General features: G+C 40.1%; 1 protein-coding gene across 6 annotated transcripts in view; it reads right to left on the reverse strand.

The window, feature by feature from the left end:
* NMRAL1 (NmrA like redox sensor 1) overlaps positions 1-18786 on the reverse strand; it is a 158691-nt gene that overhangs the window by 117483 nt on the left and 22422 nt on the right. For all 6 annotated transcript variants that reach the window (XM_044060693.1, XM_044060692.1, XM_044060695.1 and 3 more), the window contains exon 2: positions 16818-16901. In XM_044060693.1, coding sequence (XP_043916628.1) covers positions 16818-16854 — 37 coding nt within the window. In that variant the 5' untranslated portion in view covers positions 16855-16901. The remainder of the gene's footprint in view (positions 1-16817; positions 16902-18786) is intronic.

Raw genomic sequence — 18786 nt, forward strand, 5'->3', positions numbered from 1 at the left:
TACTACAGGTGTTTGGTACTTTACATGTTCGTACACCTCAAAATGGCCCTCCATATTATGGCACAGTCTAGACACTACATCAGGAGGCTTGTTTATGCATTAACTTAACAGCAGCAACACGAGTCACTGGCTTGTCAATGACTGCCTGTAAACAGTGTCACTTTCTCTCACATTTACAAAACTGTAATCAAGTAAATAGCTTTTCATGGTGAAAGACCCCCCCCCCCTCAGATAAACTGCAGGATGTTGTGCCCACAAAATTATATTTCTAACAATCTGCACACCATCCCCTGTGCTGTTTTAATTCTGAGTCATGCTCACTGATCCCAGACAACTGACATTTGGTATAGCAGCTACTACCAATATTTAGCTTTCATGGTAAAAAAAATATGATCACAACAGACAAACCCTTGTAAAAAGTGCAGGAAAAATCCAGCCACCTAGACTTTTCACTGTGATATCTTAAACCTCCAGTTATGGAGGCCCACGGGATATATGCAAGTGACCCCTTAAGGCCATCAAGCATTTTAGCTACATGGTTTCTGAATGTCCATGACTTAGTCTTTATGGTTACAGTATTCCATACGGTCTTTCGTTCTGTCCAATTATATAGATTAAAAGCATTTTAAACATAGCTTCTGAAGGTTCATCACAAAACTGGATTTTTAACATTTTTTCACAGAATATTTAACAGGGTTGAGTAGAGGTGGCAAAGGTGGATGAGTTTAAATACTTGGGATCAACAGTTCAAAGTAATGGTGAGTGTGGAAGAGAGGTGAAGAAGAGTACAGACAGGATGGAGTGGGTGGAGAAGAGTGTCAGGACTGATGTGACAGACGAGTACCATTAAGAGTAAAAGGGAAGGTCTACAAGAGGGTAGCGAGACCAGCTATGTTATATGGGTTGGAGACAGTGGCACTGACAAAGGCAGGAGTCAGAGCTGGACGTGGCAGAGTTAAAGATGTTAAGATTTGCACTGGGTGTGATGAGGGTGGACAGGATTAGGAATAAGTATATTAGAGGGTCAAGCCCAGGTTGGAAGGTTTGAGACAAAGCCAGAGAGGCAAGATTATGTTGGTTTGGACATGTGCTGAAGAGGGATGCAGTAAGTATATTGGGAAAAAGATGCTAAAGATGAAGCTGCAGGTAACGGGAAAAGAGGAAGGCCTAAGATAAGGTTTATGGATGTGGTGAGAGAAGACATGCAGGTGGTTGGTGTGACAGAGCATTATGCAGAGGACAGGAAGAAATGGAAACAGATCAGCTGTGGCGACCTGTAACAGGAGCAGCCGAAAGAAGATTTTTCAGGTCTTTACACATTATACAACTTTATGTAAAACAAAATATAGTTTTAGACTTCATCCCCTGAATTTTCTTTGTCCACCTTCTTTAAATAGCCTTAAATAAATGGAAAGATTAAAAGCTTCAGACCCTTTCTTAGTTCTTCCAGAAGAAAATGGGCAATACTATAGACATTTTTCAAGATCATAAAGGATCCATACTTATTTGGGCGTTACTGTCTATAGAGAAGAGAGGTTTTAAATCTTAAGGTGGCATTGCTCGATTCTCTAATGGAGTTACAGATCTACTCTACACCACCCCAAAGGAGCAAAATTACCTACCTCACACAGACTTAAAGCTCTGGATGAAAGTACGAGTTAAAACTCAAAATGTATTACAATAAAAATGTTCCCAGTTTTGTATACATGTATTAATTGCAGGATTGACAATATTTAGTTATTGATGTGTCTTTTAGCCTTACAGTCTTCATTACGTACACCTTAGCTTAAGGGAAGAATTACTCACCAATACATTCATACTTTAGAGTTAATTTGAAAAATGAAGTTATGCTAGTGGTTATATGCATTTCTGTCCTCTGTCATGTGTGCCATGTTTTATACCTGCTCAAAATAGCAGACATTGTCCTGAAACAGACTGCATGTTGTGTGTGTGTTCTTTTAACGCAAGCTAGATGAAACCTTGATTCCTGATTGGGGGTTGGTATAATGGTTAAGGTGTTTGACTCACAGATACAAGGTAGCTTTTATTACTGAATTGCAGCCTGCTCGAAACTTTTTCCAGCACTTTTGTATTTTCTAGTACTTGTGTATGTTATAGCATGGGATAGATTCAAATTTGCTGAATCTACTGTTTGGCATTATCTGAGCACTATAACCAGCCATCTTACATTAAGAGGGTCCCCTCTTCACCCTTGTGGCAGAAGAGTGTAGAAAAGGACCCATCCGAGTTGGAGATTGCTAGAATAAGGCTCAGTATTGAGCATTTCCATTGGCCAGCAACTTGTTTAAACAAAAAAGGGATTCTCACAGTTGCTACACAAGCCCTGCATTTGCACCAGTGTGCACCTGTTTTAAACAGCTCCACAGAGTTTGGTGATCAGCCACTGCTCTGTTATCTTCATGAGCAATCCCAGGCTTCCGTTTGCACACAGCACACCTTCACGCAGCACCATGCAGTGGCTGTAACCATTGGCTGTTACAGATGCAAAAGCTAAAGCACATTTATTTTCCCTTAGAAGCTGTCCATGCTCCAACTGAGGAGTCCCTTAAATTGCACTTCGCTGCTCAGAGAGCACCTCAGCTAGGTATTCTACAGCATTTGCCACTAACTGAAATATCCTAATCTTCAATAGTCTTGTACCCGTTGAGAGTCCCAATAGTAAAGACCCAGCATTAAAAGCCCCGAATTAAACCACATCCTTCCTCAATAAAAAGCTAATTTACACCTAGTATTATGTAACAAAGACCAGCAGGACTGCCACAGCACCAAAATAGAGGATAAGCGCTTTCACATATATAACTACGCTTCATCAGATCTTCAGGATCTGATAAAGTGCGGTTATACATGTGAAAGCTCTTATCCTCCGTTTTTATGTTAACATTTTAATAAAAGTAGTTTGTTGCTGTGGCAGTCCTGTTGGTCTTTGATTTTCATTCTTCTGGCTTGGACTTTGGGGCACGTTGGTAATATTTCTTTCCACTAGTATTATGAATGGTCAGCTCTCCTCCATTTCTCCTGCTAGCCTGATTGAAATGGGTATCCAGAAGCAGTGTAGCAATTGCCTCATGTACACCCAACAACCCACTACTCCTAAACCACTCAAGCTCAACTTGTGTGAGATGCATATACACTAAGAATTTGGAATCCTTGCTCTCCCGTTCACAGAACAGGAGACACTGAACAGGTTGTCGACCCACATACTACAACTCCTGCACAAACCATGCTTTCAACACAAACCATCATATGTGGACATACTCACCAGAAATTTACCTAAACACCAGAGACCTCCGAAACACAAACATGCTGCACCGAATAGTACCTACAGCACTCAATACACACAAAACCACAAGCACAAGTATCTCACCAAACAAGCCCTTAAGGCAAAGCACATCTAAACCAAATTTCTGGGTCACAGGCGACTCTATAGTGACACACAGATGTCCCACTCACCAGGTTGGACAAGAAGATTACAGTCAGCTACCTGTCAGGTACCAGGAATCACCAGATCACACACGCACTGAAGTCTCTCCACAACATGTAACGTTATGACTCATAGTTCATGTTTGTATACGTGACTTGAGACGTACCTCACTGGACTATATAAAGACAGACTGCTCTCAAAGTGCATCTCAGGCAGGTATGCCCCTAGCCTTGGGCAGCATACTAACCTTCACCAGAGATGATACAACAAACAAAAAATGATAGACTTCAACAATTTGCTTAGTTTCTGGTGCCATTCTAAGGGGGATCCAATACCAGTCAGCCTGGGATGACATGGTAGACAGATGAAGACCATCTCTGGCAAAGCAGCATGGTCTGTCACCTCTTGGATTTCGGTTCCCCCATAGTGCCTTTAGACAAGGTCACAACAAAAAATACCCCCCCCCCCCGAGATAAAAATCATCTTCAAAAAGCAACCTCAAGGTTATGCTGCTAAATGCTAGAAGTCTAAACCTAAAACTGCACTCACTGGAAGCAACCCTCACCTTAGAAGGTGCTGACATCCGTGCAGTCAACAGAGACTTTAAGGCCGCAGAAAGCACCCCCGCCATACTGGGTTACAATGCCTTCCACACATTCAGACCACAAACTAAAAGTGCGAGAACTAAAGGAACTGCAGTATCAATATTCAAAGATAAATGTTGTTGTTTGTCTTTCGGCTTTTCCCAGTTAGGGGTTGCCACAGCAGAACTCCATGAAAATCTACTGCCAATCATCAGCAGACTGAACACAGAGGTGCCATCTCGACGTCCAACCTTCAACGAAGGCACATCCATTTTCGCATGTCTTTCAAACGCCCATCCAACTGCGGAGAGGACATTTCAACGATAAATACACCTCTAAATTGGTTAAACCAAACAATTCCCTTGAACTAATCCAGGTCCAACTGACCCCTCTCCAAGTTATTGCCATTTATAGGACCCTCTCCATGAACCAGGATATCCACACTGCATACTTGGATCTACCTGAATCGCTCAAGATACAACCAAACACTCTGTTTTTTTAACTATCCATCCATAGACTGGGTAAATTATGTGTGGGCTAACACTTGCCCAAAGATTCTTATCCAACTCCAATGCACTGGACCAGTTGGTTGACACCCCCACAAGGGACCCAAACATTCTGGAGCTCACTTACATGGCTGATTGCAGCATCACCCAATGTTTGATGCCCTCCCTAGTGAGGTCTGATCACAAGTCAGTCTCATTAGAACTAACAACAACAACAACAACAACAACAACAACATCTGACCCCCCCCCCCCCATTAGCATCAACTAGACTAACTACAACCCAATATACGAGGGCATTAATAGCTTCATAGCCCCTGCCCTCACTGACAGCATGGATACCTATACTTGGATTTACACCAATGCCTTGTATAAGAATCTATACAAATGTATTGACTCAACCATACTGGACAGGATCAAGACAAGATACTCAAGAAAGAACAAGTCTGCCTGCTGGACACAGGGTTAGCAACTTTACATGTCAAAAATTCTGGACATGTACGTGAAAGCAAAATGCATGTAATTTTGGTACCCCCATCCAATTCCATGCAGCCATTCCAGTGTCCCAGCATTAAAACTTCTCCGGCTTTGAAACCCACATTCAAAGAAAATGCACCTGGCCAGTGGTGAATAATAGGTTCATAGGTTGGTACTAGGCTATTGGCCCTAGGGCCTATACAAGCCTAGCCATAACAATTTGCTGGCTATTTCTGCCTACACTAATTCCCTGGACCCCTGTCTAGCAGGGCGACTGACGTGATCCCCGGGGTGAATTTCCTTTCTCCCATCCAATCGTCAAGGTTCCTTTTAAAGAGGCCAAAGAGGTGCTCTGAGTAGACGATATGCGACAGAGATAGCTGGAGTTTTTTATAGCGATCAGCATAGGGCATCTGCTTTAGACCTGTGATTCTTTACGTGAGGTACTTCTGCGGCCTTTCCAAAGTTTACTTTTGGACCATTTTCAAATCATAGGCCCCTCACACACATTTTTAGGACCATGCAAATGTTCTTGGATTCACCTAACAGTAAGCAATGAAACAAAACATATCAGTCAGAAAAGTGCAGGTACACTGAACAGCCTATTTAGACTTCACTGCTCCACTGTCAATGTATTATGTATTACATTAACATGCTGTTGTCCCAGGATGACCTTGCTTAAATTACTGCCTAAAATCTGTAACCTGCATCATTAAAACTCAAGTCCGAAATAGAACAAATCGGATTTTTTTCTTCCATTCCGGCTGCAATCTCCACCAATTCTTTACTTTATTGCAAAAGTCTATACAATTCCATCATCAATGGCAACTAAGTTATCTATCTCCAGGATAATTCATTGCCTGACACTCTCATCACTTATGTCTTTCCTTCACAGAGTTCCACTCTGCTATGTTCCTTCCTATTAAATAACTGTATAAATCATGCGTTATTAGCAGATCCAAGAAAGACCAAATCACACTTTTGCACCTTTGAAACATTGCAATACAAGAAATTTCTAAAGTACATTCCTGTTCTTTTCTTACTTCATTATATCCACTCTGTTACATTTCCTGCCCCAATACTTTGATATTACGGGATGAATAAAGAATGCCTTACTTTCTGAAAAGTAACATTAATGAAAAAAAAACAATATGCTTACAAATACACAAAAAGTAATACTTAAATTACTGGCTAATCCTAACAGTTTTTGGAAATGTTTGCTAGCAGTCTTTGCATCTGAATAATATCAGAACAGAGAGAGTTAAAGATGTTTGAGTCAAATGAGTTCTAAACTAGCTTTAACAAGAGAACTAACAAGAGTAAAACCATAAATATAATGGTTACTTCAAAGTTACCATTTGTCTATACACACCAAGTAGAGGAGGGGCCATTGACTACAACTCTGATCGGAGATAAAATAAGTATCCTTTTTTTGGCTTATTTATACTGGTTATTGCTTCTAGCAATTTATAAATAGCACTTTTTACTGTCTGCTGCATACTTTTTACTGTATTTTATTGCCATTAACTAATATGCACGGTTAAACTAAAATTGTCTGCCTTACAGTGCCTGAGAAATAGTTTTTTGTACTGTCACTCTGTTTGAAAGAGTTATAGCTAGTTTCACTGTGCTCCTTTATCGGTTTAAAAACTTTCATTTTGTGGCTCACTGCTGTGATAAACATTTCTGTAGTGTTTACGGTCTTGGGGAAAAAAAAAAAAAATTATACTTGGTGGTTTTGCAGTTCCCTGCCCCTACTGTAAATTTGATCTTGGACACTCATTCCAGTCGTGCCATTAGCTCATTCTACCCAATACAGAGAGAACATCTGAGAAGGCCAACCCACTAAGTTTCTTTCCTTCTATTCCTTTCTCCCTTTCTTACAAAACATTACCTGAATCTCCTTATGTTCTGACTGTGCTTCTGTATTTGCCTTAATATTGCTACAGCTCAAGTGTTCTAGGTTGCACTGCAAATTGTTTCAGTGCGTTTTAGCTGTTTTTTCTGTATATGTAGACTAGCTACTTATTCTACTGTATTACTGCCTCAAATTGTTTTTCAGTTGTGCTCTTGCCTTGCTTCATTCAAAAAGTTTTAATTGCTAATTTTGTAGAGTTTTAATTGCATTTACTGTTTAGGGCTACACACTCAAGTGTGTTAGCCTTTTCTGTGTTTATTTACTGTATTATTGCATTGTTTAGCCTGTTTTAATCAAAAACAAATAAATACTATCTTGTTTTCTCATTTCCCACCTTTCCTAGCTAGTAGAGTCCAGATCCCAGGCTTTGCTGGTTTCAGGACTTTATTTTCTGTGTTCAGAGCTATTCAGACCTTGCTGTGGTAGAGGGAAGTCCTACTGCTTACCAGTGGATTTGGTGAGCATTGTACTGCCTAACACTAGGAGTGGTGTACAGCTCTGAAATTGTAATTGTATTAGCCATTTTGGGCAGATTTCGATCCCTTTCAACTTTCTGGCATAAAAACGCAAGTGTTTGCACATTTTTCGCATCGTGCAGCACCGTGGGCTACAGTTAAACTATTTCAGGTGCCAGAAAGTTCGTTCTTCAAATTTTCCCTTACAACTAGCTGTTTTCTCAGTAGTAGCACTAAAATCTGAACCCCTGTGACTAGCACTTGCTCTAGAACCTGCTGGAAAGCACTAGGAAGCCTTAAACTGATACAAGCACTCAGCTCTCCTTGTTAATAAGGAGAATTGTAGGCACTAAACAGCCTATAACTACAAAGTACCTTGCAAATGTAAGGGAAAACAGCTCTTGTACTTTACAAAAAAAGCACCTAAACAGGCATGTCAAAGGGTCAGCTTCCGGTGATTTCTCCTGTCCACCTGGTGAATCTGCGCATACTGGGGCAATGCAGCAACTGCCTCGTTTACACAGACTACCCTCTCCTCCTACCACCCAACCCTACAACCTGTGAGAGATGCACTTAGCCAAACTGGAAGCAAGGCTCTCCCCAGCCAAGATCGCGCTAGACAGTCAAGAGGACAAAGTGAACACCTGCACTACCCCTCAAGCAACACATAGCCCTTCAAAACCCACACAATCAACACCCACACAGCAACACTAAACCTACATATGCGGAGGCCCTCAAGATTAACCTGCCCAAGCAGCAAGGGCTTCCGAATCTGAAATGCAAACAAACACCACTCACAACCAAAGTGACACATAGCTCACAGCACCAGTGTGCCACCCAACAACAGCCCCTAAGGCAAGACAACGTACTCACACTTTAGTCATAGGTGACTCGATAGTCAAGCGCACTGATGTCCCACTCACCAGGCTGAGCAAGAAGAAAATTAGTCAGCTGCCTGTCGGGGGCCAGGATCTGCCACAACGCAAGCACTCAAGTCACGCCATAACAAGTACAAACAAGACTCTTGTCATTGTCCATGTGGGAGTGTGACTTGAAACATACCTCCCTGGACAACATGGAGAGAGACTTGGAAGAGCTCTTGGATCATGTGGTCCAGGCAGGTATGACCCTAGCCCCGAGTAGCATCCTGCCTTCACCCAGAATGACATCATAGTACAAGGACAAAATGATTGACTTCAACAATTGGCGAAGCTTCTGGTGTCATTCAAAGGGGATCCAGTATCTGTCTGGGACGACATGATCGGCAAGCCACAATGCTTTGCCAGAGATGGTCTGCACTTGTCACCCCTGCGATTCAGGTTACTGGCTAAAGCGCTTGCCACCCCTTGCCTTTTTTAGGCAAGGTTCAAAGGACAAAACCACCACCGTAACAGATACAAGCATGCAAAATTTGAAGGTAATGCTACTCAGTGCTAGAAATCTAAACCTCAAAATGCACTCGAGGCACTCCTAAAAATGGAGAACATAGATATCTGTGCAGTAACGGAGACCTAGTTCAAGACTCCGGACAGCACCCCTGCAATACCAGGCTACAACTCTTACCACACTTTCAGCCAGCAAACCAAGACCAAAACACTAAAGGTGGAGGAGTGTCCATATTCACCAAGGGTATTCACACCTCCAGGCTAGTTATCCAACATAATGCATCTGAAATTCTCCAGGTGCAACTAACACTAGGCAAGACTGCAATCCAAATTGTAGCTTGCAACAGATCCCCAACCATGCCCCAAGATTCTCACTACACCTTTTTAAACATACTGGAAAATATTAAGATACAACCAAACACCCTAATACTGGACAATTTCAACTACCCTGCCATTAACTGGGAAAACTACTCTGGTACCACCACCTTTTCCCAACGGTTCATGGAATTCATAAATTCCAACGCCCTGGATCAACTAATCCATTGTCCCACCAGGGGTTCCAATATCCTATACCTGGTCATCATCAACACCAGTGGTCACCCCCCCCCATTGGTCAGGTCTGACCATAAGCAAATCACCCTCGACATCCACATCCCCACATCCCCCCCCTTCAGTAAGGAAACTTCCGTAAAAAACTTCTCCAAAGCCAACTTCATGCTACTTAAGTCATAAGTGACAAACTTCATGGCACCCATGCAGATGGGAGCTGAAATTTCGACTGCTGAATCCTACACCAAGGCACTGTACGAGCACATCCACTCGTGCATGAATCGTGCCATCCCAAATAGAACCAAGGTGCTCTCCTCCAAAAAAGGAAGCCAATCTGGTGGTCCCCTGCCATAAACAAACAGAAGGAAGAAACTGTTGCAGAAAAGAGGAAAATCCCAGAATGCAAAAAAAACTCCCTTACCAGCCTCAGTAAGAAGCTGAGATCCCTCAAAATCCTCCAAAGCTAGTTAAGAAAATAAAATTGCCAAAGATTGCAAGGACAACCACAAGGCATTCTATAGTTGTCAAGAATCTAAATGGTAATGCTCAGCCTGCGCTGAGCTACAACAGAATGGCATTAAATATACTGATATAACACAAATGAAAGCAGATCACCTGTAGTTAATTCTATCAGAATGACTGTAACTCAGCAATAAAAATGAATTGGTAGAAAAACGCTCACTTTAACAAAAATAAAGCGTTTGGGAGATGACACTTCTTCAGTATTCAAACATTACATTAAAAATCACCATTTTTATATAAAATATCACATGACACAGCCACCAATGAAATTTCAAAAGTAATTAACATTTCAAAAGCAATTAACATAAATAAAATGGTGATTTTTAATGTAATGTTTGAATACTGAAGGGTTATCGCCCAAAAGCTTTATTTTGTTAAGTGAGCATTTTTCTACTCATTCGTTTATTATTAAATATACTGATCCCAAGGATATTGCCAGTATCCTGGCAGATCGATTTAGTGCCAACTTCAGCCCCTAAAGGGCCCATCTCAATACCAAAAGATTGTCAAATTCCGGTAATTACGGCCACACAGGTAGAAACCGCACTCTCCAAAGCTAGGAATACAGCATCCATGGGACCAGATGACATCCCAGGCTGTGTACTACATGAAGTACAAAATGAACTGGCACCTCACTAAGTGTCATGTTTAATCATAGCCTCACCTCAGGCTTCGTGCCCACTGAGTGGCTCACAGCTACAGTTATCCCACTCCACAAGGGGAGGGGGATCTACCTTGGATCCCGGAAACTATTATCCCATCAGTCTGACGAGCCTGATCTGCAACGGCATGGAACGCATTATCATGGAACTTATAAAACAAAGACATTGACAACCTTCAAACACTGGACCCCACTCAGTTTCGGTTCATGAAGGGCCAATCTTGTCTCCTGAACCTGACTGAATTCTTAGACTCAGTCTCCAAAGATGTGGATGAGGGTAAGGCGGTCCACACAGCCTATCTGGACCACGCCAAGGCCTTTCGACACCACCCCCCACTCTGGAATCATAGATAAACTTACTAAGCTGGTCATAAATCCCTACATCACTCAATGGGTTGCCAACTGGCTTACTGACAGAACCCAGACTGTAAAAGTAGCAGACTCCAAATCCAGCTCCAGATAAGTGACAAGTGGAGTACCTCAGGGTTCAGTCCTGGGACTGCTCTTGTTTGGCATCTACTTCTCTGAAGTACAGGCCAACACTAAGGGACTCTGGCTAACAAAGTTTGCAGATTACTGCAAACTGGGAGCCATTATTGAATCCCCAAATGATGTGGATATTCTACAAAAGGGCCTTACAGAAACAGGTGCTTGGTGCCAGAGCCATGGGCTCAAGCATAATGCCAAGAAATAGTACAGTTATCCCCTTTGGGAAAAAACATGTACCTGTGAATTACCACATAGGTGGCAGTACACTAAACACCGAACGTGTGATGAGAGACTTAGGGATACAGGTGGACAGTGGTCTCACCTTCGATAACCACATTGCCACAACAGTCAGGAAATCCTTCTGTGGCACACATCACCAAGGGCTTTTCATCCAGAAAAATGGTAGTCATAGTCTCACTGTACTCATCCGTCATTAGACCAGAGTACAACGCTCCATTTGGCATGTACCTCACAAGACATCTGCAACAGCCAGAAAAGCCACAGAAATACCTCAGTAAAAGAATCACAGGCCTAAAGAAGATGCCCTCTGCAGACCGTCAAAAAAAACCTCCAGCTATACTCTGTAGCATATAGTCTACTCGGCGATCTCTGCTCAACATACAAGGCCATGTCAAACCCCGAACTACTGGACATGCTCCACTTAAAGAAATCCCAGTCCCTCAGAGCCACACTCTCCAGGGATCTAAACCTTATCACAATGAACAAAACATGCTGGAAGGGTAGGTTCCTGACCCAGAGACTCCCCATACTCTGGAATAGACTGCCCATACATGTCAAGCAGAGCGCCTCTTTGGCCCTCTTCAAAAGGAACCTTGACGATTGGATGGAGATGGGAAATTCACCCCAGGGATCATGTCAGTCACCCTACTAGACAAGGTTCCAGGGAAGTAAATATTGTGGGAAGAAATATCTGTGGAATTGTTTGCTAGGCTTGTATAAGCCCTAGAGCCGATAGCCTACTACCAACCTATAAAAATAAGTATAATTATAATATACTACAATGTTATAAATTACAGAAGTACACCAACATGAAGCCTTCAGACAAAATTGATATCATAAAAAACTCGGCTCCTGCCTTGCTCTGTCCCATTGTAATGCACATAAACATAACTCTCAAATGTCAGATTTTTGCCTCTTATGTTTTGGTCTGTTCCTTATAAAATTTGTGGTTTTCTGGCATACCACTGAGGATTTAGGCCTCTACATAATGAGTCTGATCCTTAGTATCCTTCAGAAAATGCATGCCAATACAAGCCTTGTTATTTTAGATAAGTGCAGAGGTATGCACATAAATAACAGACATTCTTCCAAGCATCCACAGCTTACCTTAGAAAGAAAGAGCAGTCTCACAGCTGTCCTTACATTAATTGCTCCATTGGTACTCTCTATATATGCAAACAGAGCGTTAGCAAACACGAACAAGGCATTTATTACTTAAAACATCTGCCATTCATTCTTCTGTTATATACTCATACCCAATGCCATCAGGTCCTGATATACTACCTCAAGTCAAACCAATTCTAAAGAATGTAAAAAGGGGCCATCTGCGTCATCCTGGTACCCTTTTGTTAAAATTTCCATTCTAAAAATAATGGAAGTTTTCTTGGTTTCTAAAACTTCGCTTTATACCATCTTTCCCCGATTTTTAATCTGCCATTCAAATATATAACCTCATTTTCCTAAGCTTACCTTCTTTCCAGACAATGTACTTCCTTTATTTGCCACTCTTGTGAAAAATGAGCCACTATCTGATGCTTTCTATTCCATTAAAACTTGCCTCATTTTCCTTGAATAATTCACTTGTCCAGGCTTGTGCATTTTATTACTATTTTTCCTCATTTCATTTCCCTAATTCTCAACTCACATTCAAGTACTACTTTTCACTTTTGAATACTCAGCATGCAATACAATTATTGTACATCTTTAAAGTTCCGTGCCTTTTGCCAACCTATTTAAATAACCATTTTTAGTTTGTCTTGTGCAAGTCTATTTTAATATTTCCATTTTATATTACTTCTATTCATTGCTCTCCCTCTCCATCCTATAGATATTATTGTATCTTTATGGTCCAAAAACTAAGCTTCCATAGTTTGTTTTTAGTCCTTATTTACAAAAACAGATGTTTAATAATCTTCTCCTAAAAATACACGATATACAAAATCTCTGCTTCAATCTTTTCATACATCTGTATTTTTCCATTTCTTTTTTATTTCTTTATTTGATTTTGTTACCATAAGGCACTGAACTTAATGGACCTTCCTCCAACTAAGCCTGGCAGTAAGATTAAACCTATAAAAAACAAAATGTTTATGCACACTATTCAACTTTTTTTTTTAAAGAAAAGATAAAAAGTTTAATTTGTAGCATACCAGACAGACGTAAAGGTACACAAAAAATGCATATTCTAATGCTATGATATTTACAATATATGCAATGAAGGATGAATAATGCTGGCAGTATAACAAGAAGTTAAATAGAAAGGATCAGGAGGGGGTTAGGATAGAGAGCAGTGGAGATAGAGTATTGACCATATACACAAAAGGAGGCAATAGAAAATGCTGTTGGGGTTATGAAATAGAAAATGAAATATGATATGATGTGAAGTTTAAGAAGGGCAATTCTTTACAGAACATTTACATGTGAAGGATTTAGTGAAAGGAGGTTTTTCAAAGCTGCATAAATCAGATTTCTGGGTACTCCAACATTTGGTTCAATTACAAGTTTGTAACTTTTACACACAAATTCCTTTCTGTAATTTAAAGGTCTGGCTTCCCTCAGGTAATTTCCACAACTACCCATCATAACCGGGAAAAGCCGAAAGACACAAACAAACCCATCATCATAGGCATACTGTGGACTTGCCGTTCCAACATGGAGCATCCATTTCTGACTTGGTGGAAGAATTGATCTGCTGCTCTGACCTGCCAACTTAGTTGTTTCTCAGTGCATTTTCCCAGTTACAGACTCCCAATTTTGAAATAGTTGAATGCAGGAACCAGCATGCTACAAGTCTTTCAGCAGTACTTTAAGGCTCCTAAAGCACAGACTGTGGAACAAGTAAAACTGCAACATTACCGCTTGCTCAGAGGTGACCTTTGCCTAACATACAAGGCCATGTCAAACCCAGATTTGATGAATATGCTTCACCTCAAAAAATCTAGATCCATCAGAGCCACAAGGGGAGACTTAAACCCCCCACATTACGGCTATTAATAGGGCGTGGGGGATAGATTCATCACCCAAAGACTCCTATGCTGTGGAACAAAATAGGCAGAGCACCTCGCTGGCCTTGTTCAAGAGAAATCTTGACCAATGGATGGGAGATCTAGATATACTAGGGGAATTACCTCAGTGTCACTGCGCACAGCAAAATAATGGGTATAGTTCCCCATACTAAAGGGGGTGCGTAAGCCAAAAAAACAATGGGCTAGGCTTATAAATGCCCTCGGGCAGATAGCCTAGTATGAACCTATGAACCTATTTAAGTACCTGAACCAGTCGGAAACATGCCCATTCATGGTCCGTGTCCGCTGCACAGCTCACATGTCTTCAAAAATTCAAATTCTGCATGTGCGGAAGACAAACATGTCAACAGTCGTACAGATGCAGAAGACTGTTTTAGTCTTCTGCTCCTGTGTGACCAGACGCAAAGGGTGTTATTAAAAAGAACGTCCTTAAAAAATGTAATTTTCTGTTTTTTTTTTTTTTTATAATTAAAAGAATCTCCTGGTATTTTTTTCCAGACAAAGAAAAAATTGCTGTCCAAGAGCAGGAAGGAATGTTCTCTGAACTGGAAGCATTCCCTCCTCGGCTTAAACAAGCAAATAAGACACCTCGTATGGCAGTCTAAAGCTAACTACGAATCCAACTTAGCTTTCTTCGCCAAGGATAGCCATAAGACCTTTTTTAGCTACGTCAGAAACCTTAAAAGGAAAAGCCTAGATCTGCGCAGAACTGGTTATTAATGGTACCACATATACTGAACCCGCAGAAATAGCCAACCTGCCAGCTGACCGGTTCAGGGAAAACTTGCCCTCCCTGTCCCAGACACACCCCCCAAAGCATCCCTTCCAACTGACCTCCACCTAGCATCTCCAAGGAGCAGGTCAAACGCTTTCTCCAAAGCCACAAAACACAGCCTCTATGAGACCTGATAATATCCCAGGCTGCATTCTAAATGGATTAAAACAGGAGCTAGCTGCACTGCTGGGTATTCTTTTTAACTACAGTCTAAACACTGGTTTTGTATGGAAAACAGCAACAGTCATCCTGTTGCATAAAGGAGGAACCTCCCTAGACCTTGGGAACTAGACACTCAAAACTGACTACCCCCACCAGCAGACCCGTAACTAGGGGTGTTCCACAAGGATCGGTACTGGGGTCCCTACTGTTTGGGATCTGCTTCTAAGATGTACAGGCTAAAACAAAAGGACTGTGGCTGAAAAAGTTTGCAGACGATTGCAAACTGGGTGCAGTCATGTCCCCATATTATGTCAATATCCTACAACAGGGATTCACAGAGAAACGACTGGTGCCAAAGTCATGGGCTAAAACCTAATTCAAAAAATGCATCATTATTCCCTTCAGCAACAGTGACATCCCTGCAGATTACCACATTAATTTGGGCACACAGGTTGACCGCAACTTTTCTTTTGACCAACGTCTCCCCAGTGGCAAGAAAGGCTTTCCATGTTGCCCATCTCATAAGTAGGGGCACTGCATCCACAACAAAAAAAGAGCTTATAACCCCTTCTGTACTCCTCACTCATCAGGCCAATAGAGCACAATGCTACCTTTGGTATGTACCTTACCAGGCACCTGCAGCAACTGGAAAGACCTGAAAGGCTTCTTACAAAGAAAATTCAGGGTCTTCAGCATATGTCATATGTTGACAGACTGAAATCACTGTCACTATACTGTGTGTCAGGCTACTCAGAGGTGACATCTGCCTTGCATATAAAGCAATCAGAAATCCTGCTCTAATAGAAATGCTGCACATTCACAAATCAAACAGTGTAAGATGCACTCGCTTTAGGGGAACTCAACCTAGTATACCACATCAACAGGACTTGCTGCAGACAGATATGTCTCACAGAGGTTACATCTAGTCTGGAACAAACTTCTAGTTCAGGTGAAGCAGAGCCACTTGCTGACCCTATTTAAGTGTAATTTGGATGATTTGAGGGGAAACTGCAAATTCACCCCCAGACGTTTCACCTATGTCCCTCTGGAACAGAGGCAGTAGTAGTTGACTTGGTTCCACTTAATACCTTGATATTCTTGGGAACAGGGGTTGTACTTGGCTAGGCTTGTTACAGTCCTACGGCCATTAGCCTCCCATGATCTTATGCAAGAAGGACAGGGATCGACAAAGACTATACTTTCAAGATATTTTAAAACAATCTAAGGAACTACTGGGACACAATGTTTCTCTTCTAATCATTTCTGCCCCACCAGTTCTATTTTTTAATCCAGATATTGTCTTTGTACGATTTTTTCAGAGTTTAGCACAGCTTCCACCTAGACTTCCAATGGGCTCCATTCAAGATGTTCTGAATAAAATGACCTTCATGCCCTTATTTTCCATTTTAGAGCAGATTTGTTGCAAAATACATGCTGAAAATACAAAAAAATCCCTTATTGTACTGCATGTCAAGCTGAAGACAGTTAAATCTACTTCTATACAACAATGAAGTATGTCACAGGATTAAATCTACTTGTGTACAAGGGCGAATTATGACAGGAAACAACAGTATTAACAGACTGTTGCAAAGGTGGACTTATTCCCAGTCCACAAAATGTTTTACATACCTGTTGCTCCAAAGACCACAACAATCTTGTCAGACATGATGTCCACCAGAAGAAAGCAGCACAAATGCAGTCTCCTTTAATAAACTAAAAGGGGTAGGAAAAAAGAAACACATTAATAAATGCTTCTAGATATATACTGCTCTATCTTCATGCACAAGGTATCATACCACAGCATGCACTCGGACACAGCACACAAATACTATACATATGTACCCACATAACTAAACATATTCCATTCAAATTTTGCATACAGAGCTCTTCTTCCTCACTCTGAGACTTGGAAACCAGGGTATCTATCACTCAAGTTTCTGACCTGCTACAGGTGGTTTTCTTTTTTTTTTAAACAAATTTATTGTTTTAACATATAAGAGAAATATCATAACAATTTTATACAAATAATTAAAAATAGGTATTATTATAATATTCAACAAAACAACTAAAGTATTTACAAAGACATCCACTACAATCAGATCAATTAATTAAACTAAAATACTGTGCTATTGAAATTAGAATTTTTTTAACAAATTTTGTAAATTATCCCATACAATAAAATGTGATGTTTTTCTAGTTGTTCTCATTCTAATTGTGCTTATTTCCATATGACACATTATATTCATAACATTTTTAAATTCATTGAATGAAGGAGGTGTATCTGAAATCCAATTTCTAGTTATTATTTTCCTAGCCACTGCTAGGATAGACCATAACAAGGGAAGCTTAATCTTTTTAACACATTGAGGTACAGGTGTGTTGAATAATATAAGAGACTTAGAAATAATGAAATTATCTGTAAAAAGAGCCTAATTCATTAATTGACTTCCAGTATTCTTTCAACTTCATACAGTCATAAAACATATGAGCCCAGTCAGCATTAATTTCTACATTACATCTCTTACATAGATTATCTTTATTATTAAATTTTATTCATCATCAAAGGTGTATAAAAAGATCTATGTAAAAATTTCCATGTATAAAGTCTCCAGACAATGGAAGATGTAGTTCTATAAGCAGATTCCAATATATATTGTTTATCTTGTTGAGTTGGTGGGTCCCCATTAATAGAGGTGAAATAATTCCAGTATGAATCTACATTGTAAAAAGTTTCTTGTCTGATAATTTTAATGTATATATGAAAGTTTACCTTTATCAGAAACTTTATGCTGTAAATTTATTATCAAGTAATCAATCAGTTTTGGAATAGATTCTTTAACTGTTATAGACATTAGATCTATTCTATCAATGAGATGTTGTCTAAAGATCTGAACCTCTAACCAGCAAGTTTCTCTTAGATCAAATTCTTGTTTTAAGAAATCTAGATTTTTAACTTTATTATCAGATATCAGCTGATACCAGTACTTTAGATTATTATCTATAGCTAAATGAGCTCCTTCAGAAGTAGATGACATAAGCATACCCTGAGTATAAATTATAGGAATACAATAAAATTCCATTCCCTATACTTAGGGTGCATGAATATAAAGTTACGATAACTAATAATAATATTTAATGGGTAACAGACCATATGTTTAGGTGTAATAGGTGAAGTACAAAATTCCTTTAGCAACCACAACATGGAGTTATTTATAATCATATTTTTATGTGTTAAGGAGATTTTCATGAAGTGCATACTAATTAGCTCCCAATAATCTTTCCATTTTGCGACATATGACCGATCTATTAATAAAGTAATAACTTTTATAATAGAAGAGATAATATATAAATTAAAGTCTGGAAAAGAAATACCCCCTTGAGACCAGCTATTAGTATGTTTCTTTAATGCAATCCTAGGTCTATTAGGTGCCCATAAGAAATTTAACATTAGTGTATTCAGTTTCTTGATAGTTATTTTTGTAGGTGAAAGTATTATTGATTGTATTAAGTATAAAATCTTGGGGAATATTATCATTTTAATAATTGTAAGTCTCTCCTCCATAGTAAAAAACATATTATTCCAGGTATTAAAAAGATT

Source organism: Protopterus annectens, chromosome 2.part0, assembly GCF_019279795.1.
Source record: "Protopterus annectens isolate FY-2018-M chromosome 2.part0, PAN1.0, whole genome shotgun sequence".
NCBI classification, from domain to species: Eukaryota; Metazoa; Chordata; order Ceratodontiformes; family Protopteridae; genus Protopterus; species Protopterus annectens.